This window comes from Aptenodytes patagonicus, chromosome 1, assembly GCF_965638725.1.
Source record: "Aptenodytes patagonicus chromosome 1, bAptPat1.pri.cur, whole genome shotgun sequence".
NCBI lineage: Eukaryota > Metazoa > Chordata > Aves > Sphenisciformes > Spheniscidae > Aptenodytes > Aptenodytes patagonicus.
Window position 1 is genome coordinate 22,258,130 of NC_134949.1, and position 14,014 is coordinate 22,272,143.

Here is a 14,014-nt window from a genome sequence, read left to right on the forward strand (position 1 = left end):
GTATCAATGTTATTCATAGCAAAGCTGTTGACTGACACTTCTGCAGCATATTTCTCAAGAGATGCTTCTTTAAAAAAAAAAAAAGTGTTTTTATATAAAACTCCTATTTTTACGTGTACTGATGCCTAGTGAAAAATACCAGATACCTTGTAAGTGTATGCTGTTTTAGTTTATGGAAATGTAAGCTTTTACTTTAATCTACAAATTTTTATTCTGATAATAGGATTACTAGCAGGCGATGCCAGTTGGCAGTTGAGCAAGCTATTTACCTGGGTGAAAAAGGTACACTTCAGTTGACTTAAGCTGTCTAGAGGAATTTGTGGCGAGTCTTGTGTTTTATATTGCTTTCACTTCAGGGCATACTGAGAAGAATGCATTGTAGTTTGTTCTTAGAGGAGTTTTCTGTAACTTCTAAAAAACAAAACAAAACAAAACCCTCTGAATCTACAGTAGGTGTCATCAGAATGATTTCATCTGTTGGCCATCACAGGGGAGAGGAGGGGAAACAAACTTCTGTGAACTGTTTGAGCCAATAAGAACTGTAGAAATCATACTGTTATAATAATAGCAAGTGAAATGGCAGTGTTTTGTGTTACCTCAGAATTTATTAAACAGCACTGATCTCCTGTTTTATGGTTGAGTAGAATGATCTGTATGAACTTCACACAGGTCTTTACCACTTTCACATTAGTTCTAATAAACCAGTTTTGGCAACTCAGAGAAAGCTGATGTATCAGCAGTAATGTAATCAGTGAAACATGCAAAGTGTTTATGTGGCTTTCAAATTTCTCTGCTTTCTCTTTGTCCTCTAAATTTGAAGTGTTATTTCCGGAACGGCTTGTCTTAGAATCACCACAAGCTATCAAGGCCCAGAATACTACTGAGTATTGTGTTGTTGATGATGGCCTTGAACGATGTTCCCAGCAGGAAAGTAAGGTATCTATTCTGTAAATGTTCCTTAAAATGCTGAATACCATTCAAACTGGTAACAGATATGTCCTGTACAGCTCTTGTTAGAAAGGATTTGCATAATGGAGTATCAAAGAATCAAAGTTGTATTCTGCTGCTTTCTGATGACAGAAGTTTCTGTTTGCTGCCTGAGGACAGGGAGTTTTATGATAACTGATGCTATTAAGCTAACACTCCCATCTCAAATGGAAAGTGCTTATAAAAAAAACCTGTATGATTATAATTGGAATTTTCAGATTTGCCTTAGGCTAGTTTTCATAGCTACTGTTGAGTAGATACTTAGGTCCTGTTACTGTGGCAGGAAACAATTTTATGACAGAAGGTAATAATTCTGTTCTGAGTAGATTTACCCAGGTTTCTTAACTGCTAGTTAAATTATATGGAGAAAATACAGAAATCTTAGAAAGGACTTCAGAAGGTTACCTAGTCCTCCTTCCTATTTGAAGCAGGACTGTAACCAACACTAAATCAAGTCAGCTTGAGGTGGGTGGAGGGTGGGTGTTTATTTTTGTCTAGAGGTTCCACAGCCTCTGCATAACCTGTGCTTCACCACCTTTCCACTCAAGATTTTTTTTTTCCTAATTCCCAGTATTCCTTCCACCTGCAACTTGTGGATGTGGTCCCTTGTTATATCATATGTGACTACAAAGAAGAGTGTCTCTCTTTTTTTTTTTTTTTGTAACTCTGATTTAAGTCATCATAGGCTATTAGTCTGTTTCTTCATCTCCTCACGACCAAACTAAAAACCCAAGTTCTCAGCCTCTCCAGTTCATAACAAGAACATGATATTGGCTCGTATACAGTTCTAGCATCCATAGTAACCTAGGATCCTGAAAAGGGCCTGAGGATTACTACTCAGTTTGTGGGTTCTCAGCCTATCTTGGTTCACACAGTTATTCAGTCCCAGGTGTGGAGCTTTCTACTTCTTAATGAATTTCATGAGTTTTCTGTTGGCTTTGTTGCCAAGTTTCTCATGGTCCCTCTGAACTGAAGATGCACCATCAGGCATTTGAGGTATGACTCCTGACTGTGTTGTCTGCAAATTTGTCGAGGATGTTATTTGGTCTTGTCCTAGTCATTGATGAAGATACTGAATAATATTGGTCCCAACAGCAACCCTTGGGTTCTTAGCTTTTGACCAGCTTCCAGCTGAGTATCAAACTATTGATTAATACTCTTTAAGCCCAGTAGTTCAGTCAATTTTCAACTTGTCTAACTGTCTGTTGATCTAGCTAATATGTCCTCAGGCTATAAATAAGAATGATGTGGTAAGTAAACCAGTTCAGAAGCCTTGCTGAAGTCAAGGAGTATTGCAATGACTGCTTTTCTTTTGTCCACGTAATAGTCTGTCCACATAATAGTCTCTTCATCATAGAGGAAAATCAGGTTGGTCATGAAAGGTCTACCCCTTGGTTTAGCCATGTTGACTATTCCTGGTCTCCCTTTTTTCCAATCATGTGAAGGACATGGAATCAAGAAGGATGTGCTCCATGATATTCCTAGGGACTGGGGTGAGGCTGACAAGCTATAGTTCCCCAGATCTTCCTTGTCTGTCTTAAATTGGAGCAATATTAGCTTTTTCTTGCTGTCAGAGGCATTCCCTGCTTGTCATGATTATTTTCTGTTGTAGATAATAGACAGCAGTGTCCACAGTCATATCAGCGTGGTGAATCGTATCTACCCTATCCAGTGTCTCTAAGCAGTTTGTAGCATGGTCCTCCCCTTCTGTTACTTGTCCCTTTCCTTCCCATATTGTTACTTTGTGCAGGAGTCTGGAGGCCTGCATGTGAGGCAGAAAGGGCATTGAGTTCTTTCCCATATCATCCATCAATAAATTGTCTTCTCTCATCCATCTGTGAGCCTCCATGATCCTTGAACTGTCTCTCTTCCACCACAACATTTGCTAAATCCCTTATTACTCTGTTCTTGCCGCATTTTAGCTTCAGCTGTACTTTGATCTCTTTGACCTTCCTGATTTTGTCCAACTGTCCAAGCAGTGTTTTTATCTTTTGCCTGTCCTTGTTTCTGCTTATAATAAGCTTTTTATGAATTCATCAAGAAGCTACAAGCTTAGCTAAGCAGGCCTTCTATTGAAATTCCTGACGATCTTGTGCAACAGGATGGTTTTCTTATGGTCTCTCCATAAGCAACTTTTAGCTCTCCTGGGCATCTTTTTCCCCACACGGTAGCTTCCCAGAGGATTTTGCCTGGTGATTTCTTACAGAAACTGATGTTTGCTCTAGAAGGGCCAGAATTCTGACTCTGCTGCTTTACCTTCTTAACCTTCCTCCAATCTTGCAATCTCTGCAAAAAAAGCTGGTATATGGACACATGCTCTCTCCTGTATTTGAGCAGCAAGTCTAGTAGTGTTATTTCTGATCAGTATGTCAGCCATTTACGTTAGGAAGCTGTCACCAACTCAGTCTAGAAATTCTAGGCATTGCCTGGGTGAATTGCAACAGGTGTGTGAATGACTGAAATCTCCAGGAAGCTGCACAACCTGTGATCAGGACACTGATGCCAATTGTTTGTCAGAAGTCTCATCCATGTTGTCTTCCTTCTGGCGGGGATTTGTTACAGACCACCAGACAATATTGTTGCTGTTCCATCCTCCTGTGGTAACAACTCAGACATGTCTCTGGTTTTGCAATTAATTATGTGCAGTCAAGGAGCTCCTGCACGTAGACCCAGAGCTGTGCTGGTGAGAGCAGCAGCACAGTTATTGTTCTGCAAGATGCCTGCTTCTACTGGGGCCTTTCTGTTTGACTAGAAGGATGGTGGAAAACATCATACCTCATGCTTACCCCAGATCTATATGATCTCCCGCTTGATCTATTCAAGGTGTCACTAGTACCCACATGGGTAAGCAGCAAAGCGAGTAGTCAGAAGGACTAGATGAGCCTTGCAGTCTTTCCATGACACCATGGCTCTGAGAAAGCAGCAAACATCTCTGGATACCTCTGTCCTGTACAAGAAGGCGTGATCAATCTCTAACACTCATCACTTCACTGGATTAGGATCACTATTATTAAGATGATTGAGTCATCTGGTCCAGAACCTTGCAAACACCACATTCCCTACAAGCAGTTTTCTCCCACGCTGCAATCTGAAAGAGGCATCATCTTGCTTAGTGGTATGGAATGTGAACGTTAGCTTTTGTGGAAGGAAACAAGTTACTCAGCCGTAGCTTCAAAATCCTCATCTCAGCCTGCAAAGTATTTGTGAAATAAATGTTTAATGTTCACATAAGCCAAACTTTTAGAAATCTTAAATTTAAGGTGGGAATTGCTAGCACCTTCTTCTACTACTCTATCTTTCTGTCTTCGCAGTAGATATTCTATTTAATGGGATAATGCTATTTAATGAGAAAAATTAAAACCTAGCAACTTCAAAAGTGTTAGTGAAGATAGTTGCCAGGTTATAAATGCATTTATTTTCATTTCACTTGCTTTTTTTAAGGTCAAAAAACTGCAGAACAAACAGGCAAATTGCATGGCATCGAGGGAGATGAACATAACAGATGTGATGAGAGTAGCTGCGCCAACAACAAGCCAACTTGGTATACTTTAATACTTTATATTCAAGTATAGACAGTTCAGGATTGCAATCACTTCAGTAAACCAGGGCTGAGTAAGATACCTTTTAGATGTCCTCATGCTCTGTCTTTTAAAGACAAATTGTAGAACAGTACTAGCAGGAAATTTTCATTGGAGTCTTTCTGTGGATTACTTAAACATCTCTAGTTCATAGAATCATAGAATGGTTTGGGCTGGAAGGGACCTTAAAGATCATCTAGTTCCAACCCCGCTGCCATGGGCAGGGATACCTTCCACTAGACCAGGTTACTCAAAGCCCTGTCCAACCTGGCCTTGAACACATCCAGGGAGGGGGCAGCAAACATCTAGTGATATATTTTGTACTCAATAAATTATCATTTCCCAGTCATTTACTGGAAAACTTTTGGTCATGTTCAAAGTTTCCAATTTGTTACAAGGATGCTGTGTCTCACCCTTGGGATAGCTACGTTTTGGCAAAAATACTAAAACTTTAGAAAAGTTTTCAGAAAGCCCAGATCATTCCTATTCTTTTCTGGAAAGTGTGACTTTAAATATCAGTGTACTTGATTGCCAAAGAGGGTTGATTTTATCACTTTGTAGCGATAGGATGCCTAAATAGGGAATGGTTTACCTAGAATGCACTTCTGTCCAACAGTTAATAAGATTCTGCTGTGGAAAGCTAAAGCTAGACTAATTCAGAGAGGATTAAGAAAAAAATTTCAGTAGTCATGACTTAATACTGGTTACCTAGTAGTTGTACTATCACCGAAGTACCAGTTACTGAAAGTTGCTGAAATTTTGCTATTCTAGGACAAAAAAGTGAGCTTGATGCTAAAATTACTGAATAGAATTTTTACAGATTGTTGGGTTATGTAATCATAGTCCTTTTCTGGCCTTCAATTTTATTGAAGATCCAATACACTTCTGAAACATTAATGGCTTATTTTCTACAGGCTATTCTGTGAAATCAGAATTTTTGAGAAATTCATGAGTTGTTACCACATAAGGAAAACGAAAATTTTTTGAAGCATAATGTGAATTGGAATTGCTTTAATCTATGTACGTTAAAAATATTTATGTGGATTTTTAATATATGCTTATCTTGATTATAGTTGGTGAAACTGTGACACTTAAAGAGAGAGCTGGTGAATTTTTCAATCCTATGCTGAATGAGCAACAGAAACTGGCAGTGAAAAGGATACTGAGTGGCGAGTGTCGTCCAACACCTTATGTTCTCTTTGGACCACCAGGAACTGGAAAAACATTAACAGTAATTGAAGCTATTTTACAGGTAATGGTGGATGACAAATCAGTCATCTCTAATCTTTTCAGTGTTGGAACACTTACGGTAATTCTGTAAGTACTGTGATTTTTTTTTCCCAAGGAGTTTTCAAAATACTCTTTTTACGATAACTTTCTATAGCTCCGTGAAAGAGGAAAGACTTGATACGAGTTTAACAGAATTTCCGAATAGCTTATTTTCAAGTCATCTTGTCTTTGTCTTTAAAGCATTAGCGAACAGTATCTAACTTGTGATTCCAGTAGTGCATAATATATTCATGAAGCACAGGTATACATTAATATGATAACCATTAATTAATTCTGCTGTTGGTACACTCAGTTTGAGAGTACTTATTCATGACTGTCAAGACTAGTGTTCTTGAACTGCAAAAGGATGGATGAATATAGTGTGTATGCAAAACTCTTCTGGATTCTGTATTCAGTGAAATAAAATGGGCATATTTGGGCTACAGCTACTTCTCTAAATAATCTTTTTTAATGTCCATCTTCTTTAATGTAGATACATTATACTCTACCAGATAGTCGAATTTTGGTTTGTGCGCCATCAAATGCTGCAACAGATCTGATTTGCTTGCGGCTGCATCAAAGCAATCTGTTAAAACCAGGAGCTATGGTCCGAGTTAATGCTAGCTTCAGGTCAGCAGAGGTAAATGTTATAGATATCTGCCAGTTAATATTTCCATTTTAATACTTTGATCTTAAAATACTGATTTAGTAATGTAACTGTCAGTGGTTGTTAGGCTCGTTAGGCTTACTTAGGATCCAAAGTATGAACGTATTACTTCAGCTTTTCCAGAAGATTAACTGGAAAATGTTGATCATAGTCCTTAATTTGATTGTATGAGCATAAAATCTTAATCTCTTTCCTGCAGTGCCTAACTCCACAAGCAGCACATACGTATCGGTGGGATTTTTAATGTGGTAAGATGCTTTGACTTACAAAGCAATCCTAAAATCTGTTACTGAAGTCAAGCCTTTGTCTCCAAATTAAGACTACTTACACAGAAAAGTAAGCAAGTAGGATTGTCACTCTTACACAGTACATGCACATTGTGTGTGCATTTTATATATATATATGTGTATATTTATATACATATATATGTATGTATACGAAACATCCATATGTTCAATTTTGATCCTTACAATAAAGAAAACAGATGTCTTGCATATGTATTACTTTGTTTAGGCAAATTAATGAAGAATTCATTTTGGTGTGTGAATGGGTCTAAATATAAGTGTTTTGCTCAGCTTCTAAAATAGTTTTCAGCAGGCTTTTTTATTCAAATTAAAACGTTTAGTTTTAGAGCAGCATTTTGTTTTACAAAATACGTTTTTGTTTCTGCAGCAAATTGATGACATGGTGAAACCTTACTGCAAAGATGGTGATGATATTCAGAAGGCATCATGGTTCAGGATAATAATTACAACATGCAGCAGTGCAGGAATGTTTTATCAAACAGAAATACGGTAGAGTACTATAGATAGGAATATCACTGAGATAGCTGGATGCTACAAAACCCAGAGCTTTTAGACACCTTCTGTACTGTAACTTGAGCTGTTTTAATACAGTTTATTGCATGTGCCTCTATTTTGAAATTGTCTTCCTAGCAAACCACTTGGTTTTAGTCATGTTTCAGCAGAGACTTTCTCCATGGTAAATTTAAGAATTATCTTGAATAACGTTAAAAATTTTTGACACAATAACTTCTTCTCCACTACCAGTGGGAGCCTTGGAAATTACATTGCTGTTGACAATCATTTTGGCTCAAAATGATTGTCACACTAAAAATTATATTGTATTTGTTTTTTATCAAGTCACCTTTACTAACTGTAAACAACCACCATGTCAAGTGCTGTTAACTAAAGATTCCTCTGATTTTGATTTTAAAGGGACACACTGAAGCCTAACTGGCTTGAGCTGTTTGGTAGAAACAAAGCCTGGAGATTGTCTTTGCTATACCAAGTACATTGTTCTAATTAAATAGCTGAAGGAAATTGAGGAAAACTTTTCTAAGTGTCTTAACCTTGGTATAAACAATGCTTTAATTAAGATAAGCAGTGATTGTGTGTATTGGAGTATGTAAGTGAGAACAAAGATGACAAATTAAAGTTACTGGGTTGTTTTTTCTATATTCTGTTTTGAAAATATCTATCTTTACTCTGTGTGTGTGGAGTTGCCTGGCACACTTGACAAAAGTTAACAGAATTGCTGAGGTCAACCACAGGGTGGCAGAATGAACTAATCTGAAAACAGCCCTGTTTTGGGTTCATGTTATTTAATTGTAGGCTTGGACACTTCACTCATGTGATTCTGGATGAGGCAGGGCAAGCAAGTGAACCAGAGAGCCTGATTCCTATTGGGTTGATTTCAGAAGCTAATGGACAGGTAGTTCTCTTAGCATCACTTCCTGAAAGGAAAAAAGTCTTGGTTTACTGGTTTTATTTTTGTGAATGATGTAGGATGCAGCAGCTATTTCCTGGTAATGAGTATGGAATTCTGAGTATTTGTAATAAACCTTATTCATGCACAATATCCATTTCCCACAATTAAATGAGTTGTTTTACATCTAAAACAAGTCTACATTGGTAGGACAGGATTAAGTGTGTGGAAGATGTCAAAATAAAAACATACTTTCTTAGTTTAAGACAACAACGTACTTCTGTCCTGGGCCTAACCCTTCCTTGCAAACAGATTAGATGTTTGGAGGAAAGCAGAATACTTGATATAAATTGACCTTTGAATTCTGAAGTGTGTATGTTGTTATTGAAACTACATGTTTTTAATGACTTTTAATACAGGATGGATTTTTTTAATTGCATATACAGATAGTTCTTGTTGGAGATCCAAAGCAGTTAGGGCCAGTAATAAAATCTAAAATTGCACTGGCTTTTGGATTAAATACGTCCTTGCTGGAAAGACTGACATCAAGAGAGATATATCTGAGAGATGAGGATGCTTTTAGTGCCTATGGAGCATACAATCCTTTGTTGGTGAGTAAAACCACAATTTTAAATAATTTTTTTCCATCTAAATCAAAAAAGGAGAAACTGTGGTTCCTGCTGTTTCCTTGCCACCTTTTTGCTCCCTGATGCTTAGTGATAAGTCTAGCTTGAGCATTAGTTCTCTAGGAAAGCTTGATTATTTTGAATATATACTCTGAATAGCAAGGATGCTGAGCCCTCCAGCATGTTAAAACCTGTCTTTGAAGGGGTTCTCTATTCTTAAGCAGAGTAAGTCAAATATGGTGCACAAAGCAGAATTCTAAATAATGGCTTAAAATTCCCTTCTATCTCCATTGTCCACATTTACCATAACCTCATAACTTAGTTTTCCACAAATGAACAAGTAAAACTTCTACTTTTAAATAAAAAGACAAACAAAGCCTCTTCTTTAAACATAAAGATAAATTTTGCAAACATGTTTCAGGAAGGGAAAAAAGAAACTGTTCCTCTTTCTTTATCACATCTTCGCTGAAGGATAGCTTCCCAAAACTCTTGTATGGTGAAGTACCTAAAGTCTATGTTAAGTGGCAGAGGTAGCATAGTACATAAACAAGCACAGATGTTTCAGCTGATTTAAATTATTGTCTGAATCTGAAATATAAGGCTAAAGTTAAACTTACTAAGATGCCTTCCCATTCTCATGGTAATATACTTTGAAGAATTAAACTGAGAGCAAAAGATGACTAGATGGCCAGGTAAGCAGAGGAAGGAGGACATCTGATGGCAGACTTAAGGGGGAGAGCGGGGGTGTTTGGCCCTAGGCTTTAGGTTGGGTTCAGCCTACTGAAAAACCTGTCACGCTTCCTCCTAAAATCTGTTACGGCAAAATTTCATTGTTGTGTTCCTTATACAATGCTTAAAGAGAATTGGCATAGTGAGAGAGCAGGAAGTGTGAGGGCTTTAAGGATACCATTGGACTTGAGTATCATATGTTAGTCTCTTTACAGGACATATTTTTTTCAAGCTGGTTATTACTGACTGGAATGTTTCCTTAAGGCCGTTCTTTCATTTAAAGACAAATACATTTCTTGTTTCTAAGGCCAGCTTCTATCAGCTGTTCTGGTGCTCCCTTTCTGCCTGTCAAGACTTCCTCAAAAAAACAGGTTACATCCATGGAAACCCCATGAAAAGAATCTGACTCTCTTAAAGAGAATGTGCCTATAGATCAAATGTTTCAAGAAACTGGAGAATGACCAATTCATCTATCACGTAGATTCAGTTCCTTTTTTCTTTCTTTTTTTCCCTTTGGAGGGGAAAGAAATGGTCCTTAAAAAATGCTTTTATTTAGTATTTACTTATTGAAGATCACACCTGCAGTTTTTGCCTTTAATACAGTTCTTCAGCAGCTTTAGAAAAGCTAAATGCTAGAAGATGGTAAGGTAGTATCTGCTTGGGAGCTGTGTACTGTGAAGTCTGATGAATAATTATCTGTTTCAGTTACGGATTTTGGTTTTTGTCTTTGCAGATCACAAAACTCGTAAAGAACTACAGGTCACATTCTGCATTGCTTGCCTTGCCATCTAAATTGTTTTATCATAAGGAGCTAGAAGTTTGTGCAGACACTTCAGTAGTAACTTCTTTGTTGCATTGGGGGAAATTGCCCAGGAAGGGATTTCCATTAATTTTTCATGGAATAAGGGTATGTAAAATGTTCATATAGTGAAAGTATGAATAAGGAGGCCTGACAGAAGTTTGCTGATGTAGATGAGGTTTTTTTAGAATGAATTCTAGAAAGCATATGAAAAAAGAAGAAACTTTCTTTTGCAAGTAATGTGACTTCCTGACCATCTGGTTTTAGAAACAACTACTGAAGTCAAATGTTTGTTAAGAACTTGAGCAGCTGCCCGTTGAAGTGTATTGCGGAGACATTTTGATACACATTTAAATTATAGCAGATTGACCAAGATGGAGCTACAGTCAGCTGTCTTTAGATTGCTTTTGATAAGAGTTTGCTACATTAGAATGAATACAAACCTCTAAAACTAGAGGATTATTAAGGCTTAAGTAGGCAGGGGAAGAAACAGTAGTTCGGAATAAAGTTTTTCTTTAGTCTTCCAACAAGTTAGTAAAAAGTGCTAATATCCACTGCTTGGAGAGGCTTGGTTTTGAACGCTTCTACCTTGCACAAAAGCAAGATACCAACTTGCTAATACATGTTATTCTAATTTGAGCTTTAACTCCTTTGTTGTACACTTAAAGTACTGTTGTCATACAAATTCTCCAGCTTAAAAAAACAATATAAAATGTTAGGTGATGCTTGTTCATTGGAAAGGGTGTATAGCAAAGAAGAGAAATTGTATGTAACATTACATCACATTCTTTTGCATTTAGGATGTATAAGAATAATCTATTAATAGATATGTAGTCACTTCTGCACCTGGTCTCCATCTTCTCATTTCCTTTCCCCTAATACAGGGCAATGAAAGACGTGAAAGTCACAGTCCTTCATGGTTTAATCCAACTGAAGCAGTTCAAGTAATGCAGTACTGTTGCCACCTTGCTAAAAATGAAAACACTGCAGTGTCAGTGACTGATATTGGAGTGATTACACCATACCGTAAACAGGTACAACTGATATCTAAGAACTTCAGAGTTGCTGTATTTCATCTTGTGGTTTTACATTGTGGCTGTGGTTTGTTAAAGCCAGGAGGCATATCTCAAAACTTCATTGTTGTGTGTCACATTACACAGTGTATTATCAATCATTAATGATGTTTCCATTGGAATCTAAACCTAGAGAAAGACAGCAGTAATGGCACTCTCCTTTTTTTAGTTTTAAAAATCAGGAAATTATTAAGGAGAGATCTGCTTGCAGTTTCGGAGACAGAAGCAGATTTTTCAGTTGTTGAGAGTAAAGAGTGCAAGTCAAGAATTTATTATTGAACAGCAATCTGATTCTGTCACTTACTCTCTGCACTGAGGACTGGAACAAAAGGGAGATGTAGTGAAGTAGGTGGCATGTCACTTTGTTATGGCTTTGAGGAAACTGGAGGAATTGGGACTTCTTAGCTGTCCTGTAGTCAGACTTGAAGTTTGTGCTGCTATTTAAACCTGTAGAGAATGTTGAATGTCAACTTCAAGTGCTGTGCTTTATTTTTAAAACTACTTATATTCAAGGCTGTTAAGTATGTGATGTCTGCCTTCATTTTAAAAAGAAGATTAAATCTCCTTTCATTTCCAGAGGATGCTCTGGACAGTGTGCATATTGTTTTTCTTGGTGTTCACATCTCAGTATTCATGGCCTTGCATACGCAGGTTGGGGGAAACACTGAGGTGTGTGGGAAAGACCAACCCCTTTTGAAGAAATCTCACTTGCAAATTAGAGCTCTGCCTGTGCTGATCCTACTGGTCATGTGTATGCACCTGCCCATGTTTACAGTTACTATTTATTTTTCAAACATATGTAGTATTGATGTGACTGAACCTCTTATACTCCGAAAACATTTCACATCATTTAACATGATTGTCCTTCATCTGCCGATGATGCAAGACATATAATAGTAATGTCTGCTTCAAGAAAGTCACCTTGCATTGCAGGAATGCTGATTAGAAAGTAGTTATTGACTGTAATCCTCAGCTTAGCCAGGCATGATTTCTTGGTAAATTTCTTGGACCACTTAAGGTATAGTCTTCAAGCAGCTTTTAGCAGATGTGATCCTGCACATACCAGCATTCCAGTGCATGGGACTCCTTGTTCTCTTTCTCTTTTTGGGAGGGTACTTAAAGTCACATCTCACCTCTGTCTTTCACCCTGCATGATGCAGCTGGCAAGCAAAGGTGGAATCTCTGCACAGCCTTCATGAGGGGCTGGGGGAAGCTGCTTGCCCTACCACATCTGTGGTAAGCATGGTTTTGGATATAATGCACACTGGAAGGAGAGGGTTTATGGATCTAAGTTGTTCTTCTCATTAAAATCTAGATTATTAAAAATCTGATTTCTGTTTCAATGACAGAAGGTGAAATACTCACTACCAAGTAATAAGTGTGATACTTCTCAGGAAAAGTTAATGTTTTATTTTAAAACCTTACTAGTGGATGATGGCTAAGCTTGGCATAGGCATTCCCTGTGACATCTCTGTGTTAAATCACATACTTGTATATGTAGTATGTTTTCAGTTTTGAAGTAATCCACTCTCAAATGTAAAAATAAATTCCTTCAAACACTTTTTTTTTGATAGGTGGAAAAAATCAGATTTCTTCTGAGAAGTATTGATTTGGCAGACATTAAAGTTGGCACAGTAGAAGAGTTTCAAGGGCAGGAGTACATGGTTATCATCTTATCAACAGTATGTATATTTGTTGTGGTCCCGTTGAGAGTTTTTGTGTCTAATTCTCTGTTTCCTTTTTGATATGGGGCTTTTAAAAATAAAAAATAAAGATTTAAACGCTATATTTTTGTCAGTCTGTCACAGTATTTGAAAACAGAGCTTATTTTTAAGTGCATGGAAACAGTACAGCATCTGTGATTTTGAGGTAAACCTTAAACCTTTGTAGATACTCGTGCTGAATTTGAGTTTCATGTGGATAATATACCTTTCACTTAAGTGTGCATAGGGAGAATGGAAACTGGATGCATTATAAATATTAGAGAGACAACTGTGTAAATCACAGTATTAAAAGTAATTGCTATTTGAATTATTTAAGAACCTACACCAGCTTTCATTCTTTTTCACCTTCAGTTTGAGAATCATCACTTAATGATGTACAACTGATGACTTCTAGGCACAGTCAGCATTGGTGTCTGTGAAGTTGAATACCCTTTATCACAATTTATTTTGCATTGGTAGGAGAACACTTGATAGTCTTTCATGATCATCTTGATGGTGCACTTTAAGTGCTGTGCTGGTTGTATTATAGGGATGTTGGTAAAGGTCTCTTCTAGGTGCTCGTTTTTTGAATCTGAAGCTATCAAATGCCTTGAAGAAAGGGCCTGGGGGAAAAAAAAAACCCGTGCTATGTTTTTACTTCAGCAGTACACTAGTCACAGGCCATCATTTTAATGGTACATTACTTCCTTGATTCAGAGTTGGTTTTGGTTGACTACATCTATGTAAATATGAAGGTATAGGGGCATAAACTGCATCACTAGAGATTTTTAGATAACCGTGAAAATGCAGAGGTATTTAGTTTCACTCTTTGCAATAAATGGGTCTTTCAGAAAAGGGAGTGTTCAGGAAATGTAG

General features: G+C 37.3%; 1 protein-coding gene across 2 annotated transcripts in view; it reads left to right on the forward strand.

Moving 5' to 3' along the window:
* Positions 1-14,014, forward strand: part of MOV10L1 (Mov10 like RNA helicase 1) — a 40,564-nt gene that overhangs the window by 23,492 nt on the left and 3,058 nt on the right. Inside the window, exons 14-24 of one of the 2 annotated variants that reach the window (XM_076328631.1) lie at positions 224-282; positions 821-936; positions 4,429-4,528; positions 5,639-5,817; positions 6,328-6,474; positions 7,174-7,295; positions 8,115-8,214; positions 8,655-8,819; positions 10,297-10,470; positions 11,247-11,396; positions 13,010-13,117. In XM_076328631.1, coding sequence (XP_076184746.1) covers positions 224-282; positions 821-936; positions 4,429-4,528; positions 5,639-5,817; positions 6,328-6,474; positions 7,174-7,295; positions 8,115-8,214; positions 8,655-8,819; positions 10,297-10,470; positions 11,247-11,396; positions 13,010-13,117 — 1,420 coding nt within the window. The remainder of the gene's footprint in view (positions 1-223; positions 283-820; positions 937-4,428; positions 4,529-5,638; positions 5,818-6,327; positions 6,475-7,173; positions 7,296-8,114; positions 8,215-8,654; positions 8,820-10,296; positions 10,471-11,246; positions 11,397-13,009; positions 13,118-14,014) is intronic. The other variant, XM_076328632.1, reaches the window with a different exon arrangement.